Source organism: Pseudonaja textilis, chromosome 12, assembly GCF_049901715.1.
Source record: "Pseudonaja textilis isolate UNSWEBS1 chromosome 12, rPseTex1.2, whole genome shotgun sequence".
Taxonomy (NCBI): domain Eukaryota; kingdom Metazoa; phylum Chordata; class Lepidosauria; order Squamata; family Elapidae; genus Pseudonaja; species Pseudonaja textilis.
The window spans coordinates 12566397-12580392 of NC_142001.1; the positions used below are offsets into that span (position 1 = coordinate 12566397).

General features: G+C 41.8%; 1 protein-coding gene across 3 annotated transcripts in view; it reads left to right on the forward strand.

Moving 5' to 3' along the window:
* Positions 1 to 13996, forward strand: part of PCDH19 (protocadherin 19) — a 122503-nt gene that overhangs the window by 96651 nt on the left and 11856 nt on the right. Inside the window, exon 5 of one of the 3 annotated variants that reach the window (XM_087941078.1) lies at positions 4754 to 4802. The exons of the other annotated variants lie outside the window; for them this stretch is intronic. Coding sequence (XP_087797204.1) covers positions 4754 to 4767 — 14 coding nt within the window. The 3' untranslated portion in view covers positions 4768 to 4802. The remainder of the gene's footprint in view (positions 1 to 4753; positions 4803 to 13996) is intronic. 3 annotated transcript variants of the gene reach the window in all.

Consider the following 13996-nt stretch of genomic DNA (forward strand, 5'->3'; position numbering starts at 1 on the left):
CTTGTGTGTCCAATCACACTGGGCCAATAAAACTATTTTGTTCTGTTCTGTTGTGTTCTATTTTCTATTGTATTGTGTTGTGTCGTGTCGTGTCATGTCGTGTCATGTCGTGTCCTGTCCTGTCCTGTCCTATCCTATCCTATCCTATCCTATCCTATCCTATCCTATCCTATCCTATTCTCTGTTCTATTTTCTCTTCTCTTCTCTTCTCTTCTCTTCTCTTCTCTTCTCTTCTCTTCTCTTCTCTTCTCTTCTCTTCTCTTCTCTTCTCTTCTCTTCTCTTCTCTTCTTTTCTCTGCGTACCTCTAGCGCTTTCCTAGAATCCAAGAAAAATACTGTTTTCCCTTTCGTTCTCAGCCCGCACCCCCACTTCAAGGAAAGCATTCCTACAGGTAGGATTTTTTAATACCATACTCTCATTGTTGGGAGCATCTGGGAACCTTCTGCTTAATTGGAAAAATGTAATTAGCACAAGCAATATTCGCCCTTCAAGAGAGAAACAGCCCCTCCTTCTTGTAGCTGACACTTTTCTGACACTGCCTCGTAGGATTACCTCTCGGATTGTGGGCCAGTTCCCCCAAGGGACTTTCGGGCCTGCTGTACCACCCTCAGGTTCATCCCTCGCCTCTCCTGGGATGCTGGTGGATGGACATCTTTTGGGAAAATAAGACCTTCTCCTTCACTTTTCCTCCAACTGGAAAAGAGCCAACTGTTGAGGCTTCCAGAAAGCTAAGGGAATATACTGTTCAGTTCTTACCTAGACTTTCTGGACAGCTTGGCTTGAATTTCTTCTTCTTTTGGGTTGAGGTAACTTGAAGATTTAGCTCTCTTTGTGGTCTCTAAATAATCTCTGGAGCTTTTGAGGATCACAGATGCTAGAAAGCGTCGCATTGAGACAGGAAACTCATTGAAACCTTGCCATGTTCTAAAGCAACTTTACATGGTTAAAAACTTCCTCTCAATTCCAGAAAACCCAGAAAACTCTAGGCCTGCCCAAATGTAGGATGTGGCCACATCCACTTTTCATCTCTACCCTATCTCCTGCAGCTGTCATCATGTCCTTCCAAGATGTTAAGCGGGCCCTGGAAGTTAAAACAAACCACTTCTGGGAATGTTTGCATAATGTATGTACTCCCACTGCCCAGCCAATGTTAGTTCTTTGCCACCTTCCTGAATCTTGTGACTCAGTTCCCATGTTCATTGTTTGCCCTGGCCTTTTGAGGGCCATGCGAGTTGTGATATTTTCAGTTTGCAACTGAGTCCCACCTGTGGATTCCAACTAGGAGTGGAAGAGCAAACAGATTTACCTCAGCTTGCACTTGAATTGGAGTTTGATGAACAAGCCAATAGCAAATCAGCCAATGCTGTGGATGTCAGGGTTCCAGAAAACCCCAACTCCAATTAAAAACTCTGAGACAGACATTTTCTCAAAGTTTCATTTATAAGAGTAGGCATACTGGCACATCTAGGAAATCCCGAATCTGAAAGTTCTGGGTTTCCCTCCAATAAGTAAAATATTACAATTCCACCCCTGCCCCATCATTCCGTCACATGCCCCAATCACCCTCTGTCCCAATTTGAGATGTCCCCTCTACTACTCCTCAGCCAGGTGCAGCAGCAACATGACCTAGACTCTAAAAAAGAATGCTATTATGTCCAACCACATACGCTCCGTGCAATTCCCCTCTCCCATTGTCCCAGGCTCAAGAATGTGACAGCGTGGAAGCTTCTGGTGCTAATATGGCTTTCAAAGCTGACAGTAGGTCAGCAAGTAATCATGATTTGTTCAGCCACTTCCTAGCTTGTTTTTCACCATTTGTTCCTCAGGATGAGAAGAACAACAATCCTTGAATATAAAGATGTTTTTTTAGGCTCAGATATAATTTATAGCTCTCGTTCCAATGAAGTTGGAGTTTCTGAGTTTCTATGCCAACCATAAACCACCTTTTCTAATGGTGGTTTGCTGGAGAATAGGCCATGGCTTCCTGTTTGTGTATCATATAAAAACTCCCGTGGAAACAGAAAATGGGGCTATTGAAGCATTGATCCTGGTGAGATCACACCATCTATTATCAGAATGATATGAAGACTTCTCAATACAACAAACACTGTAACAGCAAGAATGTAGTTTCCCTTAGTGTAGCTTGTGTTGATGCTGCGCAGTAAGACTCCTGGATGTGTTTTCCCCCTACTGTGTTGGTTGCGTATAGTCATGCTGCAACCACTTTTAACAAATAATGAGTTACACTTTTATAGAACCATGCAAGGGAATCTGTAGAGGCAGAATTTACAAATAATGAGGATTACAAAACTATTTGTAATTTTGCCTTTCACAAGGAACGAGAGCTGATAAACATCACATAACATTTAGCCATTAGTCTTTCCTCCCTTTGGGTTGCAGAAACCGACTGTTTATATGCCTGCTGTCCCCAGCAACGAGCTGGTAACGAAAGCCTTTTCACTGTAACTTTGTGTTCATCATCATTCAGGCCAAATCATTGTCAATTTCTATCTAATTGATCCATTATCTGTGCTGATAATCTTCTTCAGAGCACAATGGAGTGCTTGTTGTTTGAAGAATGGACTAAAGCCACATTTTTACAGTATTCTGATTCTAGATAGAACATAGAATAACAGAGCTGGAAGGGACCATGGAGGTCTTCTAGTCCAGCCCCTTGCTCGAGCAGGAGACCCAATACAATGTCAGACAATCGCTGTCCAATCTCTTCTTAAAAACCTCCAGTGATGAACCTCCCACAACTTCCGAAGGCATCTTCTGTTCCATGGGTTGATTGTTCTCACTGTCAGAAAATTCCTCCTTGTTTCCAGGTTGAATCTCTCCTTGTTCAGTTTCCACCCATTATTCCTTGTCTGGACTACAAGTACTTTAGAAAACAGCTTGACCCCTCTCCTCTCTGTGGCAGCCCCTCAAATATTGGAAGACTGCTATCATGTCTCCCCTGGTCCTTCTCTTCCCTAAACTAGCCAGGCCCAGTTCCTGAAACTGCTTATTGTATGTTTTAGCCTCCAGCCCCCCAATCATTTTGGTTGCTCTTCTCTGCACTCTTTCTAGAACAGGGGTCTTCAAACTTGACAGCTTTAAGACTTGTGGACTTCAACTCCAAAATTCCTCTTCCAGTCATGTTGGCTCAGGAATTCTGGGAGTTGAAGTCCACAAGTCTTAAAGCTTGCCAAGTTTGAAGGCCCTTGTTCTAGAGTCTCAACCTATTTTTTTTTAAAAAAGTATTGTGACCATTATAAAACCAATATAGATTTTCTTTTTTTGATCTCCTTCTTTTATTGGCTTCCTGCCTTTCAAGGCACTTCATCACTTTCCTTCTTCCCTTCTGTTCCCGTCGCAAAACTGGCAGCCTTGGCGTGACTCTGCATCCTGCAAAAAAAAAAGAAAAGAAAAAAAGAAAAAAAAACCACACGAAACCTCTGCCACTTATATTGCCACCAGCGTGTTATTTTTTCCCCTTCTGAAATGGCAGGCTGAACATTTGTGCTTTGCTGTCTTGATTCCGGCTGCCATCATCTCCCTTCTCCCATCTCTCTTGGGCCTCATCCAATTTAATTAATTATACTTAGTATCTGGCGCAGCTTGTCAAAAGTTCGCCTCCCTCCCCCAATCCAAACCTCCTTCCAAAGTTTAATGCTTTTTTAATTCCGTTGCTTGCTGCATGGCTCAGTGTTTTCTAAATGACTACGACTTCATAGTGACAAGAGGCGGGCGTTGCATCTGTGCTTGCCAGACAAGGAGGAGGCGTAGGGAAAGCTTCCTGCAGGAATTCTCCAGAATGATTTCCATAGGGCTCCATTCCCTTGCTCCTAAGTTTCGATGGAGGCCAGGACTGGATGTAGACATCAGATCTCCTCTTATCTCAGCCACCCCCTACTCGTTCTGACCAAGGCTTCCTGACACCATAATTAAGCACATTCTTAGTTAAAACAATTCGTTTTATTTCAACGCTGGGAATGATGTTCATTCCCAACCTGTAATGAGTCCCAAACAGTCCCTCGAGATAAGCACCCACCTTTCTCTCCTTTGAATTGCTGCCAACAACTAAAGTGCCAAATGAACCGTAAAAAAATCAACTGAGGTACAAAGTCCACACAGAGGTTCAAGGTTTAATCTGAACAGAGCGAACGACTTTGCTTCCTGCAAAGGTTTCTCTACCTTTGCATTTCCTTTATACCTTAGGGGAGGGGCAATCGCCTCCAAGCCTTACTCCTGAGTCTTCCCTTTTTGTCTTAGCTGCTCTTGCCTTCTGGCAGCTCTGCGCATACGCGCACTGGGAACAGGCTCCCCTTGTTCCTTTGCCTCGTTGCTGCCAGACTCCGGAGGGTCCAGAGTCAGCACCCCACTACTCCCAGATGGTCCTGGCCCCATCTCTTCATCGGACACAGGACTCTCGTCCATGTCCTCCCCAGACTTTCGGACTGACCCACGTTCTTCCCCACTATCTGATTCCGCTGCTGCCTGCACAGGCTGCCGGCGAACTACAACACTACTTTCTGAGAGTCTCTTTTAACTCCTGCTGGTCCCAGGAAGCTGGTAATAACATCCCACACAGTGTTAAAACTCCTACAGGTTGCTTCAACAGGGAGATCGCTGAGAAAGCCTGCCGTGAACCCGGGTGGAGCAAAAGCTAGCTGTTCAATTTCAATAAACGCATTGGAACATTTCCCAGATTGAGCCTTGATCTCACCTGCAGCTTTTTAAAAAGTCTTCATGTTTTCCTCCCAGCAGCAATCTTTTCTTAGGAATCTGGAAGGAGGAAGATTGAACTGCTGCTCAGGTAATGCCGAAGTTGAAGTAGTGCAAATTAGGGACCTTTTGTGAGCGTATCCTAAGAGGTCTTTCTGAAGGAAATTCAAATTCTCTTCTCCCAAAAGAGAATATCTAGCTTGGTGTGTTTATGTGTATTTTTCTTCCTTCCTTCCTTCCTTCCTTCCTTCCTTCCTTCCTTCCTTCCTTCCTTCCTTCCTTCCTTCCTTCCTTCCTTCCTTAAATTAAGTTCCTTCCTTCCTTCCTTCCTTCCTTCCTTCCCTCCCTCCCTCCCTCCCTCCCTCCCTCCCTCCTTCCTTCCTTCCTTCCTTCATTTTGCTATGCATACTATAGTAAAGAATGACCCATAAACACCCTTCTATCCTACAGCTTCTGTCTATGATAACCAAAGAAAACTGCTAAATACAGTAGAACAATATTTCTCTGAATATCCAGTGTTAAGTACAAGCTCCAGTTCCACAAGCTCATATTAAATTATAACCCATGTCATTATATCCATCAGAGATAATGTAACAACACAACATAACACTTCACAATTTGCTGGCAAATATCTCAGGTATCTAAGGGTGTGTGTGGGAATATAGGGCCCTTTGATGTCAGGTTTCTTTCTTTCTTTCTTCCCATAAAAAGATGGTATCTAGACCGTAGAATCTAAAATGGAATAGCTGCACCATTTGCAGACACAATGGCATTATAGGTGGGTCCTCAACTTACAATCATGGTTGAGCTCAAAATTTCAGTTGTTAAGCAAGACAGCTGTTAAGTGAGTTTTGTCGCAAAAAATGGTAATTGCACGATACGGAGATACCGCAACTGTCATGAATGAAACCCGTTGCCAAGCATCCGGATGCTGTAATGGTTGTAAGTGTGAAGAATGGCCATAAGTCTCTTTTTTTCAGGGCTGTTGTATCTTCAGACAGTCATTCAATGAATGGATATGAGTCAAGGACTACCTGTATATGTCTGTAGAGATTGTCAGCCATCCAGATCATGGTTGTCCCAAAGGTGTTTTTTTTTTTCCAAGAGGCAACTGGACTTTCTGGTTTTTCTTTGAAGACATTTCGCTTCTTGTCCTAGAAGCTTCTTCAGCTTTGAAGAGAATTGAAGAAGCTTCTTGGAGGAGAAGCGAAATGTTACTGAGTAACAGAGTTGGACGAGACCTCGGAGCTCTTCTAGTCCAACCCCCTGCTCAGTCAGGAAACCTTATGCCATTCCAGACAAATGATGCTCCAATCTGTTTGGAAAAACCTCCAGTGTTAGAGCATCACAATCAACAGAGTCCAAAGTGGCCAATTTCTAATTTTATGAGGTTCAACCTATATCCAGTTGTGAGTACATCTTTCTCTCTCCCTATCTATCTATCTATCTATCTATCTATCTATCTATCTATCTATCTATCTATCTTTATTTTATTTTATTTTATTTTATTTTATTTTATTTTATTATTTTATTTTATTTTATTTATACAAACATTCCATCTTTCATTTGAACAGTGTGTCATCCGGGTATAAATATCTTGTGCAATAACAATTATAGTTTATACATATTCATTGCTTAACTTTAATACTCTATTCTTGCTTAATACAAATGTGCACCATATAAGTAATTCTTATAACATTCCCCATTTTAACCTTTTAAAATTCTTACCACGTTTACTATTTTGCACTAGTCTTCTTTAATTTCTAACTTCCATATTTGTTTTACTATTTTGCACTAGTCTTCTTTAATTTCTAACTTCCATATTTGTTTTCTAACAACTGATAAAACAAATCTCATATCGTATCATATTCTATTTGTTCCTTCTCTTGAATTGCTAGTATTAACCTATTCATTTCTGCAGAGTCTAATATTTTTCTAATCTCACTGTCTTCAGTCAGAATCTCTTCACTTTTCCAATTTGGTGCAAATGCAATTCTAGCTGCAGTTACACGAATAATTAAATATATACATTCTCTTTACTATAATTTTCAGGTATAATCCCCTTACTCAAACAAAGAGTTGGGTTTAGGGTTATCATCAATATTGATCAGTTGGCATATGGTAACGTTCAATACTTTTTTCCCCCAAGATGAGCTTGGCACAATGAGTTTGGGATTCTTTTTTATCTTGGAACATACGGTGAGTTTGAAAACTCTCTTGCAGCTATTGTTCTTTTAGCTATCGCAATCTTAATGAATCTCATTAGAAGTCTCCTTTTCTTGCCCATAATTTCTATCATTTCAATGAATTGGAGGCCTGGAGATATTATATTTTCCAGGGTTTTGATTACAGCATTGCTCCTTGGGGGTATAGCCCAGTTTCTTCTTGAAAAAGCACCTTTGGGACTATTTCCTTGTACATCACCTTTAATGGTGCTCATTTCTTACTCTTTCTTGAATGGGGCCAACCTGATGAATTCAGGCCTGAGGAACCAGAGCGACAAGGGGAGTGACTTCAGTGTAGTCTCTTTTCTGCTTTCTTCCTATTGATAGGAATCTTGCTGGACTAAAGCAGCGATCTGCATAATGATTAGATATACCTTGTGAACTGTTGAGGAGGGTCTGCTTTGTCTGTTTTTCTGCATATCAAAAGATTTCAAGCTATGTTGTCTCTTTAGTGTCAATACCATTTTATAATCCCTTGATAAGGCCACATTTGGAATACTGCATCCAGTTTTCACACCTCCACGATGTGAAAAAGATGTCGAGATTCTAGAAAGAGTGCAGAGAAGAGCAACCAAGATGATTAGAGGACTGGAGGCTAAAACATATAAAGAATAGTTGCTGGGATTGGGTATTTCTAGTCTGACGAAAAGGACTGGGGGTGACATGATAGCAGTCTTCCAATATCTCAAAGGCTGCCACCGAGAAGAGGGAGTCAAGCTATTCTCCAAAGCACTTGAAGGCAGGATAAGAAGCAATGAATAGAAACTAATCAAGGAGAGAAGCAACCTAGAACTAAGGAGAAATTTCCTAACTGTTAGAGCAATCAACCAGTGGAATATCTTTCCTCCAGGAGTTGTAAAGGCTCCAACACTGGAAGTTTTAAAGGAGAGGTTGGATAGCAGTTTGTCTGAAATGCTAAGATTTCCTGCCAAAGCAGGAAATCTTAGTTGGACTAGAACAGTGATCAGCAACTGGTGGGCCGGTGACCACTGGTGGTCCACAAGAAAATTTTGGTAGTCCACAGAGAAATGTCCCATCCCCCCCCACAAAGCACCCCCCACAAAGCAATTAATCCAGGCTGTGCAGGAACACAGGGCTGCGCCGCCCACATGGCCCACCCACCTTTTGGCTGAGCACAAACCTTACCTCGAGTAGAGCCATGCGAGCTGGAACTGGAAGGTAAGACCAATGGCGGGGGAGGGAAATCTGCCCCAGGGTGGCTTGCTGAAGTTGGTGGGAAAGTTGGTCCCATATTCCAGAGCTGCAGTAGTCGCAGGATTGGCTCTTTGGTCATCCTGGAGCACTGCTCCTCCACCCGGGTACATCAGAGTGCCATGGACTGGAGGAGCTTCTCCGGGATGACCAAAAGGTCAGTCCTGTGACTACTGCAGCTCTGGAATATGGGACCGACTTTCCCACCAACGTCAGCAAGCCACTGTCAGTCAAAATTCATATTAGTCGTCCACGGGATTTAACATTATGAATTTGGTGGTCTCTGAGGTCCAAAAGGTTGGTGAGCCCTGGAATAGAAGACCTACAAGATCCTTTCCAACTCTCTTATTCTATTCTATTTACTCCCTGGGGAAAAAAAAAGCACGTCTCTTTCCTGGAATGCCGGATTACCTTCTTGATATCTGGATAAGAGATGATGAGAAAAATCCTTGCTCTATATAGACGAGCATTCATATCTTTTGGAAATGGTTTCCAGTTCACCCCAGTTAAAATCCTGTCCAACTGCTCCATTGACTCCTATTATTAACCTTCCACAAATTCTCAAATTCCTGCATTTTTTTTTTAAAAAAACTCAAGAATAATGCGGTGGCCATTTTTTGATCAGCGCATACATTTGAATAGGATGTTTTAATAATTGGGTTCATTGTTGCGGTGCAGATTTAAATGCATGGTTTGCATTGAATCACACAGAAGACCTGGAATACTTGAATTTGTCTGTATGAGATTTAACAATAGGAGAGGGGGAAAAAAATTACCTTTTAAAGATTAATTTGCTTTTATCTACTCCAGTCCCATTAAGCTGGAGGCAGCTGGTGTCAAAGGCATAAATGGAGACAAAAGAGTTTGCTTCCAATTGTAGGAGAATGTGTTTTAAACAGCCTCGGAAAATGTTTCCTGCGCAGCAGGGCACGGTACACTCAAAATGGTTGCATTAACAAGGAAATATATAACAAAGAAAGGATATTTAGGGCAATCCCTCAGTATCCTGTAGTAATGAATTTTAAAGTTCTGTAATGAAGTCAAAGGCCTGCATTCTTTTGTTGGTGAATGGAAGCAGGGAGAGTAACTCCCATTAGCATTAATGGGAATTTGGCTCGCAAAATATCGAAACACAATGCAAGGAGAATGAAAAAGCCCTATCCGATTGTCAAATTCTTTACTCCTCCTGAAAGCCCAGCTGATTTATCCTAAGCGGTTTCACTGGCAATGGTTTGGGTCTTGAATACAAGGCACATGGATACTGTAGTTCAGAGGTGGTATTCAGCAGGTTCTGACCAGTTCTGGAGAACCGGTAGCGGAAATTTTGAGTAGTTTGGAGAACCGGCAAATACCGCCTCTGACTGGCCCCTCCCCCATCTATTCTCTGCTTCCTGAGTCCCAGTTGGTTGGCTGGGTCTTCTTTGGTTGCCCTGCACAGGAGAATGGAGCTGGAAAGCAGGTTAGTGGGGTGGGGAGGGAATGGGGATTTTGCAGAATCCTTCCCCTGCCATGCCCACCAAGCCATGCCCACAAGCCGCGCCCACAGAACTGGTAGTAAAAAAAAAATTGAATCCCACCACTTGCTGTGGTTCTGTGGCTCTGGTGCAGTTGGGGTGTAGCCCCAAGGATAGCAAGAACCTTTTGGGATGCTGGTTACTCAAAACCAAGTTAGGAATAGGCTGGAGGGATGAAAGTCATGGGTATACCATGGCTGCAGCTATGCTGCGTTATGAGTCGTAATACTCTTAAGAGGAAGAGGAAGAATTCTTCAGAGGCAACCGACTACAATCAATAAAGGGAAATATTTGTACCTCGGGGTTGGAGTGAGATATTCTTGGTACTCTCTGAGCTTGGTTGTTTTCTTGAAGGTGTTTCATTACCCAAACTAAGTAATATCATCAGCACAGTTGGATGTTCCCCACTGGTGGAAGTGAGAGGTTCCTTTCCTAGATCCACCATTCAGGTATCTCTTTTGATGTGGACATATTTGTTGCATTGTTATCTAGACATTGAGACTACAAAGGGCAGAGGCTACATTGACTGTTTTCTCGTATGGTTTGATTGCTTATTGTACCCTATGACTATTATTAAGTGATGTACCTTATGATACTTGACTCTTGATGAATGTATCTTTTCTTTTATTTACACTGAGAGCGTTTGCACCAAGACAAATTCCTTGTGTGTCCAGTCACACTTGGCCAATAAAGAATTCTATTCTATTCTATTCTGTTCTATTCTATTCTATTCTATTCTATTCTATTCTATTCTATTCTATTCTATTCTATTCTATTCTATTCTATTCTATTCCATTCCATTCCATTCCATTCCATTCCATTCCATTCCATTCCATTCCATTCCATTCTATTCTATTCTATTCTATTCTATTCTATTCTATTCTATTCTATTCTATTCCATTCCATTCCATTCCATTCCATTCCTTATTTTCTATTCTATTCTATTCTGTTCTGTTCTGTTCTGTTCTGTTCTGTTCCGTTCCGTTCCGTTCCACTCCACTCCACTCCACTCCACTCCACTCCACTCCACTCCACTCCACTCCACTCCTTTCCATTCCATTCCATTCCATTCCATTCTATTCTATTCTATTCTATTCTATTCTATTCTATACTACAAGCTCCAATGATGGTGAAGGAGGGACTCTTATATGAATAATCATTGGAACTCATTAATAAAGCAAGTTTAGGGAGTCTTTATGGGGACGCGGTGGCTCAGGGGCTAAGATGCTGAGCTTGTTGATCAGAAAGGTCGGCAGTTCAGCAGTTCAAATCCCCAGTGCTGTGCAATGATGTGAGCTCCCGTTACTTGTCCCAGCTTCTGCCAACCTAGTCGTTCTAAAGCATGTAAAAAATGCAAGTAGAAAAATAGGGACCACTTTGGTGGGAAGGTAACAGCGTTCCATGCACCTTTGACATTTAGTCATGCTGACCACGGAGACGTCTTCGGACAGCAGTGGCTCTTCGGCTTTGTAACGGAGATGAGCACCTCCCCCTAGAGCTGGAAATGACTAGCATATATGTGCGAGGTGAACCTTTACCTTAGGGAGCCTTTGGTGGCTGGCAGCTAAGCTAAGGGTTGCATTTGAAATTTTCCAGGTGTTGAAACAGCAGCTGTATACCCTTTGCGTGTTGACCTTACTCGCTATATATTCACTCCCTGTTTTTTGTTTCTGCAAAGCCAGTACAATTTTCCCGCAGCCAGCCTCTTATAAAAATGTATTTGTTGTAATTGGGATGGTGTTTATTAGGTGTAATCAGTATTGACTTAGAGGAAAATTGCTGCAATAAAAGCAGGAACCCACCAGCAACTGCATACATAATACACTCATCACTGGGGTAGCGAAGGAGAGGGTGGAAAAAAAACCCACCATAAAACGCATGCAAAAGATGGATTAGTATTGACAGCTGTAAATCCACCAGTTCAATGAAGTTGAATGAATAAATGATGAAATAAATAAACTGACTCAATAAAGTTGTTTTTGGTAATCCAGCTGAGCTTTATCCCAAGCAGGACATTTAATCCCCTTTCTACATTTCAGGTGTGTGTCTGACCTAGAGGGCATAAGGGTTGCATTCAGATCCCTGGTTATTGGTATTTTGGAAGCTCCTCTTTTGCATGTTCCGATTTTTTAAAGGTCCGCAGTTCCTCGGTTTCTGAAAAAACCCCCAGAATAACAGAATAATTGAGTTGGAAGGGACCTTGGAGGTCTTCCAGTCTAAATCCCTGCTCAAGCATGGAATCCTATATACCATTTCAGACAAATAATTGTCCAATCTCTTCTTAAAAACCTCTGGTGTTAGAACACCCACAACTTCTGGAGGTAAGCTGATCTAATTAATTGTTATAACGATCAGGAAATTTCTCCTTCATTCTAGGTTGCTTCTCTCCTTGGTTAGTTTTCATCCATTGCTTCTTGTCCTGCCTTCAGGTGTTTTGGAAAATAAGTCGACCCCTTCTTTTTTCTGGTAACCCCTTAGAGCGGTCAAAGAGATATTCTCTCTTTGAGTGGATGAGTATTTGAAGCTCTAACTGTCCCCAGATCACGTGACCAATCTGAATAGTCTGTGAGGCAGATATTGGAATATTTAAGGTTAGAGGATGTACCGTATATTAACGGAATCTTGCAATTCTGAAAGTACATCTCTGTTCCCTCACCTTTACAGCCCTAGAAACTTACGGAGGATCACTTCTGAGAATCTCACACATCCCTCCATTCCTCCAGCTGGTGCTTATCCATTGTCATTGCCCTGGCTGCAGTTCTTCTCCCTGTCTCCCAAGGTCATTCTTGAAGAGCATTACATCGGTGCTCCTTGTAAGGCCCCCTTTACCCAAAGACCTTCCAAATTAAAAAGATGGCCCTGGTGTATGGATTCATACACCAAACTAAACAATGCCTTGTTTCACCATGCTGTGTTGACATATAACCCAGGCTAGGTTTCTGCAAGTTGTTAACTCATAAACCTTGGCTTGAAAACTACAGTGGTATGGGGTTCAAGTATCATACTGTCACCTTCTGAGTTAGCACCACGAAAGAATTTGGGACTCTTGATTCTTTTTTTGCTTGCCAAAATGTTGTTGCCTACAAGTGAGTTTTGTAAATATGCAGAGAGAGGGAGGGAGGGAAGGGGAGAGAGAGAGGGAGGGAGGGAGGGTGGAGAGAGAGAGAAAGAAATGGGCAGTTGTATGAATTGTATAGGTATATCCTGTCGAATACATTATTGATAAACGTTTCCAGCATCTACCTATATAAATCTATCTGCTTTTTGGGCACAAGATCTATCACTAGTGCTGGAGGAAAAGGGAACAAGCATTGACATTTGTTTTAATTGGGAATTCCCACTTCTTCAATCCTCAGCCACCTCTGTGATAAGAAAAGACAAGTTTTCTTAGGTTGCCAAGAGTTCATAATTGAGAGTAAGGGGACCTCAGCTTTGATCCAGAGGTCGGCATTCTGCTTTTTCTACATTGCCTGTGCTGTTGTTCTACCCACCGGATTTTAAATTGCTATATGAAGAATTATTCACTGTCTCCAGCTATTCCTACTTCCTCACCATCATCTAAATAAGGAAATTCAGGTCAGATTGGTTGCCTTGCCAGGCTCAAGTTTTCTTAGGACTGAATGAAACAGGCCAAGGGTGAGAAATATTCTACAATATTCAATCAATCCTCAAGCAGCAGATCCTATAGAATACAAATATATATCCTATAAGGCCTCCTGCTAGAGCAGGGGACTAGTCCAAGTTTCCTTCCCTCTCTATTCTGTTTCTGAACTCAGTCCCTCTCAGTTTGTCTTTAAATCTTAAGTCATATGAGGGGATTAAGAAGCGAATCTGTTTCTTGATTTATGAGTGGGCAGGTGACCTTCGGCTGAAGGTGGTTTGTATTTCTCAAAGGGAGTCCAGGTGTTGATGCATTTCCAAGCTGTACTGACCTCTCTGTTTCACCTGTCTTATAATATCTCCTCCTTGGATAATAAAACACTCAAACTTACAAACAACCAAGCTAACCCAAAAAAGGAGTCCTAAGAAGGAAGTACCTTGGATCTATCTATCTATCTATCTATCTATCTATCTATCTATCTGTCTGTCTGTCTGTCTGTCTGTCTGTCTGTCTGTCTGTCTGTCTGTCTGTCTGTCTGTCTATCTATCTATCTATCTATCTATCTATCTATCTATCTATCTGTCTATCTTTGACAACATTCTGGAAATGGTTCTTGTTTTGGGGTGTGTTTCCTACTACCCATTCTACCTTTATTTATTTATTTTATTTATTTGTTTGTTGAGCATGTATTAGATAACAGATATAAGTATAAGCATGATTATTAATACATGAA